Here is a 7,461-nt window from a genome sequence, read left to right on the forward strand (position 1 = left end):
TTGAAACAATTATCTGTTTTGTGCAGTTACGGATGCTTCCAACGATCCGAGCACCATTGATCTTTTCCCTGCTTTATGAAGAAAATGTCTCGCAGGCGCCGACGCATCTCTCATCCGACAATAACAGACTCTCACTTTTCATAACGACGCAGTCAGCAGCCAGACTGACCAAAGGCCAGGTCTCCAAACCTGTGAGGTCTGAGGGCAGCATCCTTGTGCGGTACACACTATTGGGAATGTTCTCGAGCCCTCTCCTCGTTACCAAATTAACACGCGCATCAACGTCCGCCCCTCCATGCCTTACGCCTGGGCTGGCCTGGGCAGCGCTGGCCTGGGCTATATACGAGTATATACACTGTAGTCCAAGCGTATATATACATATATAGCAACTGTACTTATGTCCAGCTCTTCTTATGCGCCGACTCCATGTTATGGTTACCTGTTACGCCCAATGCACGATAATTCCTTTTGCCGACAGTATGGTACGGTTACTTGTGGCGGCCACTGCACTGCAGTGGCCTGCTTGCTTCCTACAGCAATACGGCGATGTCCTATGTGCCTACCTAAGACTTGTTCTATTCCTATGAACCATAACGTACACGTTACGGACGCACGGTTTTTCGATGAACGTAGACCAAGCATGCTTACGGAAAAGCTATGGGCATCTGATATGCTCTCTCCGACGCCGTTAAGCTAGCAACCGAGCGACGACGTGTCAGCGACACACTAGCGACCCACGGAATTATTTCCTACTAGTAAACGATGGACAAATTCATAGGATTTCATTATTAAGCACTCCATTAATCGGCCCGTTGCCTTCCGCAATTAAACGTCCATATTGTTTGGCTCACATTAGCGTCAAGGAACACATCATTGCGTTATGTGAAAATGCAAGCTTGGAATGCCCGAGAATCTTCAATCTAGAATGCCTGATGAACTTCTGAGAAAAGTGAGATATACGGGTAATTTATTGCGCGCCACTGAAAAAGTATCTCGCCAACGGGTGCTCATGACAGCGCGCCTTACACTGAAGCAGTTCCACCGCGGTCGCAGATCACGGCATCGCCGGGTGGACAGTTAGCTTGGGCATCTCAGTCAGGCTGAGCATGTGTAGGCCCAGGCTACTCAGAGGCATCAATCAGATGGCGGCCTTGGTTCAGACGACATCTTCCGCTTTGGAGGAGTGTGGTGCTGTTTGTGATGGTGACCATGTTCCTTTTCGTGAGCCACGGCCTCCGAGGCATGCCCGGACTCGCCGGGTTTAGCATCAGCCGTTGCAACTTCGGTCTGTGGACCATGAACCTTCGGTGACGAATCCTGCGAAGTTGCAGTAGTTGCCTTGGCCGGCGTATCGTGTTCTGGACTCGCTCGGGCGCGCGGCGCGTCCGGTGTCGTCTTATTATCCGGCGAAGACTTGGCGGACGCCGGCTCGGCCGTCTTGGCTTCGGCAGTCGTACTCGGAGCTATAACTGGTTGGCCTGCCATAGGCTGGGGCTGCACTCCGGGGTAGTAAGGCATGTACACGATTCCGCCGGACGAGAAAGACATCTGCTGATTGGGAGCCGCTGCTTGCTGCTGTCCTAGCGGGCGAGGTGGTGGAATCATTACGTAGTACGGCTGCCCCACTGCTTGAGGCATCCCTGGCCCTTGAGGCATGCCTTGAGGCACACCTTGAGGAATCCCTTGAGGAATCCCTTGAGGCATACCTTGAGGCATCCCTTGAGGCATCCCTTGAGGCATCCCTGGCCAACCAGGAGCGGTACCGGTGGGAACTACCTGCCAGCCCGAAGGCACCATTTGCTGTCCACCCATCGGAAGAGCCATAGGAGCAGTGGTTTCCACGGCGGGAACCCCGACTGCGTTTCCTTGTTGGAACATGTATCCGGCGCCCGCCGGTGCATTGGCGGAGGGGCCTTGCTGTTCACCGCGAAGCCGTGCCTCCTCGTCAGCCACCACCTGATCGTAGTTCTGGTACATCTGGTAGAAGGCGTACAGAATACCACCCTGAAATGGAGTGATAACAGACTGCAGATTCAAGTGAAGCTTTTATAACTCAGATTTCGATGACGGTGTCATACGCGAAAAGCCCGGCGCCGGAGGGCGTACAGAAACGCGGCCCTCGAAGGTGTGCCGGTCGCATGCGTGTTTGTATGCGCCGTTATCCAATAATTGATGCTGTCTCGATCGTGGGCTTGGCGGCGATCAGCCGTAACCAGTGTTGGCGGTAACGCGTTACAAGTAACGGCGTTACCGGTAACGTGTTACTTTTTTCAGTAACTTAGTAACGTACTCGTTACTATTTCGGAACCATAACGGGTAACGTCCTTTCGTTACCATTTTTCAGTAACGTGAGGTGTCACGTTACTCGTTACTTTTCGTTCCAATTATCCTCGCAGACTTACACAAAATTCATTCGTCTTGTAGGAGCGCCTCTCTCAGAGCTTGCCCCGACGTTATTTGGTCGCTGCGGCAGACTACTGTACTGGCCCGCCAAGCGTTGACAAAGCGACCCCGCACGGGGTCCTTTCTTGCGCGGGGCATTGGAATGGCGAGAAATTGCCGAAATTTATTAAATGGATTTCCTACCTTGCTATCCAAGTTCAAGTTGTCGTTGATTGTCGATGCAGCGAAGTGTAATTCGGTCCTCGTAACCGTCAAAAGGGAGCTGTAGAGATCCGCTCGGCTTGTGGGCGTCAACGCTCGATGTGATCTTCAGCGCAAAGGAGCAGGGGCATAGCCGGGCGGGAGGGTTGGGGGGGGGGGGGGTTCAACTCTTCCCCCCCCCCCAAATTTTTCAGTTTTGCGTGCGTATATATACGAGCACACATACAAACGCGCGCACGAACTTACATGAAGTATAGTTGAACCCCCCCCCCCCCACGCCCCGCGAAAAAAATTTCTGGCTACGCCCCTGCAAAAGGAAGATGACTTCTTCGGAAATGCCTTCTGAACGTAATCGCTAACCAAAGATGAGCGACTGTCTCGGTACCTTTGATGACGCATGGCATCGCCACGAGCGGGCTCAAGGAAAGCTCTCCGCACGTTCACCAGCTCTTCCTTAAAGTGAATACAGGACTACCATATAATCATGGGCGTCCGGAGGGGGGTGCAAGGGGGGGCGGCTGCCCCCCCCCCCCTGGAATTTCGGATAATATCTTTCCATGCAGTAGCAATAAGCTGCACACGTTGGTTAGCACACAAAAGGTCCGCATATCCGTGTGAAACGGCCTTCAGGATTGCCAGCCAACTTTGCACGTTATTACATATTATTGACTAACCTTGCCGGTCAAGTCACGGTATTGAACCCCCCCCCCCCCCCCCCCCCCCCCAGTGGATGCACCCCCCTGGAAAAATTTCTGCGGACGCCCTTGCATATAATGCTTCCGTCGAGCTCCTATTTAGCATAGGTGCGGACGTATTCACTAATAAGCCAGTCAAGCTGTCCGATTAATGCTTTGAAACGCAGCTGTTGCTTATATTCAGCAATTTGTATTTACATTAGGAAACTGTTCCTCCACTACTCTAGCACTGTTTATAAACTTCGTATTCAAAATTAGTTTTGCTTCTTGCTATTTGCAACTGCGCCTGCGTTTTTAATTATTGAACTCCTGAGCAAGCGAGGCTGATCTTGAACACTTTCACATGCGTAGTCGTAATACTTGCAGCAAATATACAGGTCAAATTGAAAAAACAAACTTGTTTACGCGCGCAAATAATTTTCCCCACATTTATGCCATTTGCTACAAAATTTGCGCATTTATTTTGGTAGTAGAAGCACACCATCATAACTACTGCAAGTTTATTCAGTGATGTTTTCATTGCGGAGATCGTTGATGATGAAATATATCAGTTTGTGTTTAATTACCCATTCCGAAAAATAGCTTCCCCATGTGCCACAGAGTTAGACGCCATATCTTGTAACTATACAGGCAACTTTAGGCCCCTGTAGTGCTGCGAAGATACGACAGATTTGGGCAAATTGTTCTAGTTTAATCAGTATTTCGAGTAAATTTTTTGTTTCGACGACAACTTTAATGCGACTTATAAGTATGAGTTTTATAAAGTTGCTATTGTAGGATCTTGAGGCGAGGACGCACTGATTAAGATTTCTGACTATGGGGTAACGGTAGAAGTAACGCCCGTTACTTTTTTTCGGTAACGGTAACGGTAACGCGTTAGCTCTTTTCACGGGTAACGCAGGGCGGTAACGCGTTCCTTTTTCTTTAGCGTAACGAGTAACGTATTTAGTTACTTTTTTCCGGTAACGCATACAACACTGGCCGTAACCGATATATGGCGATCTGATTGTTTATCGGGGTGGCTTGTTATTTAACGTCGCCACATTTCATTGTTGTCTGAATATGAACGCATGGCCGTTGTTGTTGCCTTTAGTAGTTGAAGTGTTTCGCTGCTAAGCACGTAAATGAAGGTCCGATTCCCGGCATGGAGGAAGGAAACAGTTAGGAGGGAGCATTGCGCGACGCGATAGAAATAAATAAATAAATAAATAAATAAATAAATAAAGAAAGAAAGAAAGAAAGAAAGAAAGAAAGAAAGAAAGAAAGAAAGAAAGAAAGAAAGAAAGAAAGAAAGAAAGAAAGAAAGAAAGAAAGAAAGAAAGAAAGAAAGAAAGAAAGAAAGAAAGAAAGAAAGAAAAGTACGACTGGCCCTCACACGCCAGGCTTCACTTGCCCCTATTTTCCCGATAGGGCAAGGGCTGCTGAATTTTTCAAGTGGCTTATGTAAAGTACGTACGTATTTACAACACGCTTCGAACACTTAGCGAAGAGAAAGTGAGAACGAAGGTATACCGCTCAATGCCCAAATACATAAACAACCTCATTTCAATCCCTGGTGGCCTCACCGATGCCCACGTACATTGGAGTAAAGCTCTTCCACTGGAAAGCGCTTGAAAGCTAAAGATCTGTACACACGACGATTTCTTGGGTGTAGTGAGCGCTGGCGTAGTGAGCGCTGGCGGAGTCGTAACTGTCTGTGCCCTCTTGTTTAGTAGTTGCGTAGTTCCCTTCAGCTTAAAAATTGAAATTGGACAGCACTGAAAGTCACAGAAAACGTTCTAACTGCATTGAAGCTTCCAACCCACCCACCCCCCTCCCTCTCTCTTTCTTGCAGGCAGTGTTTTGACAATACGGGGGAGGCATATCAACGAGACCCAGCAAATGGGCGGCAGTTTTCTCCGAAGCCGATGCATCTGAAAACATAGGAAGGATTAGCGCTACATGCTGTCTCATTTCATGTCACGCTCCCTTCTAGTTTTTTATTTCCTCACTCTTCCTCCATGTGTAAAGTATGTTGCGCATTCATGTCATTCTTGATATCGAGCGCATTTCGCGCTTTTTTTTTTCCACGACGGCATTACGAGCATCGCTTGACTACAGCCTCTGAGATACTCAGCTTACACTTCGAGTCTCGGATACCGTTTTGTAATCGGTTACGTCAGCATGTATGCTCTAAATCCACGTAAAATATTCGTATTCGGAATATAAGTCGCACGAATGAGGATGTGACAATGTTTTAGGTAAATATAAATAGGACAGCACGCATTGCACTCTTACCTTTGCAGCAAAGATCGCCGTACTCAAGAATGTGGAAAAGTAAAATATCGTGTTCTGAAAAAGTAAGACGAATACAGAACGGGAAAGTGAAGGTAAGTGATAAAGAAGACGCAAGACACTGCTGAATAAGCGTAGCAGAGCTAACGTCAGTTAAGTGGCACGACGCATTTTCTTACCCGCGAATATCAATTCCAAAGCAATCTACAAAAATGCTCGCCCCCATCATCAACCTATTTTTACGTCCAGCGCAAGATGAAGGCCTCTTCAAATTACCCCCCGATTACCCTTTCTTTGACGATGTCGGATATCCTAATATGAAACCTAAAACAGTAAGCGTACTCGAAACCGAAGAAAATTGACGCTTGAACTTGATTCGCTATTTCGCAAAATGCCCTTCTGCAAAACTTACTGAACCGACGTAACGGGTAGGCCGTGTAAGAGGTGCAGCGGCTCCACCAAAACCAAATCAACTTGCGCTGTAAACACGGCGTCTCGATTCGTTTGGCTTCGATTACAGCCTGTGGCATGCAGCTTTGCTGATTCGACGTCGATATATTTTGTAGCTACGGTAGCGAATGGGGATCATTTTTGCCACGTGGTGTCCCGCAGCACGTGATTCTTTAGGAGCTGGTAGCTGACCTATAAACCCTCGCATGCTACCTAATAGTATCGAAAACCTGTGGTTGTGGGGACCCTCGCAATGAAATGTACGAAAGAAAGGAACTGGATCAAGGGGCCCGTTTTTACCATTATTTCGTTCAAAAAAAAAAAAAGAAACAAATCACACCATCTCCCGCTAAAGGGGACCTGAGGCGATGCGAAGCAGCGTTTCGGCATGTAGAGCCCGTGTTTCAGAGGGAAAGGGGTGAGGAGAAGTGGAGAGTGGAGAGGAAAAGGGGAGAGGGGAGGGGAGAGAGGGAGAGTGGAGAGAGGGAAAGGAGAGGGTAGGAGGAGAGGGGAGGGGATATGGGAGAGGAAAAGTGGAGAGAGGGAAGGGAAATGGGAGATTGGGAGGGGAGAGAGGGAAAGTGGAGAGGGTGAGGAGGTGTATGGAGAGGGTATTGCGCATGCGCAGTAAAGGTGGTCACGCCGCACACCACCACCACCGGATTGAACTCCGCTATAAGGTGCTTCACATCTAAAAAAAAAGGACAACTATGTATCATATATAGTAAGAGCGGGCACGTGTCCTACTCGCTCGACCCGCTTTCATCCCACATGATCACATGACCTGGTTTGTTTAATGGTTTATTATTGGAAGTAATAAATTAACCCAGGCGTCATGACGTCGTTCATTTCACTTACTCGAGCCGATGCTTCGTCCATGCCTCCCAGCTGGTCCTTGTCAAGTTTCATCTAAACAACGGGAATAAGAATTTAAAAAAATCATTGTGTTATTCGAATATAACCAAGCAAACTCCGGGCAGAGCAGTGCGAGCTGCAGAATTTGTGCTATCCAATCAGCAACGAGAATAGGCTGCACATTCGAGGTAAGGGAGGAAGGCCCGGCCATCGTGCCCCACTAATCCGTCCGTGAGATTACACCACGCAGTCTGTCCCGTGTCTTCCCTTGGGTTTTGTTTCGTTTGTGCTGTTTTTACCTGTGAACTATGCATGACCAACTAGCCTGCCAGCGAATGTTATTGAACCACGCAGTCTGCGTCGTGTGGTCAGAGGTGGACAATGTAGGCGTCGTTGTGGACCTCTTCTGCGTCGCTTGGTCATGGAATGGATAGCTTTGTCTGCACTGCATGAAACTGATCGGACTATGTGCGGTACACCGACTCCGCTCAGCTTACACAAATATCAAGCCAAATAACTGCTCAAGTAACTGGACATCTGAAATCAATGCAAGACGGTAAAGCCATGGATGCGGTCAGGACAT

General features: G+C 48.4%; 1 protein-coding gene across 1 annotated transcript; it reads right to left on the reverse strand.

Annotated features, from left to right (window-relative positions):
• Nucleotides 1-959: 959 nt before the first annotated feature.
• Nucleotides 960-6,926, reverse strand: LOC119391132 (WW domain-binding protein 11-like). The gene is made up of 3 exons (XM_037658807.2): nt 6,882-6,926; nt 5,577-5,630; nt 960-2,004 (listed from the first exon to the last, which is right to left on the reverse strand). The coding sequence occupies exons 1-3, from the start codon at nt 6,900-6,902 to the stop codon at nt 1,135-1,137; spliced, it is 945 nt and encodes a 314-aa protein (XP_037514735.2). The 5' UTR covers nt 6,903-6,926; the 3' UTR covers nt 960-1,134.
• Nucleotides 6,927-7,461: the final 535 nt, after the last annotated feature.

The sequence above is a fragment of the Rhipicephalus sanguineus genome, chromosome 4 (assembly GCF_013339695.2).
Source record: "Rhipicephalus sanguineus isolate Rsan-2018 chromosome 4, BIME_Rsan_1.4, whole genome shotgun sequence".
Lineage (NCBI taxonomy): Eukaryota > Metazoa > Arthropoda > Arachnida > Ixodida > Ixodidae > Rhipicephalus > Rhipicephalus sanguineus.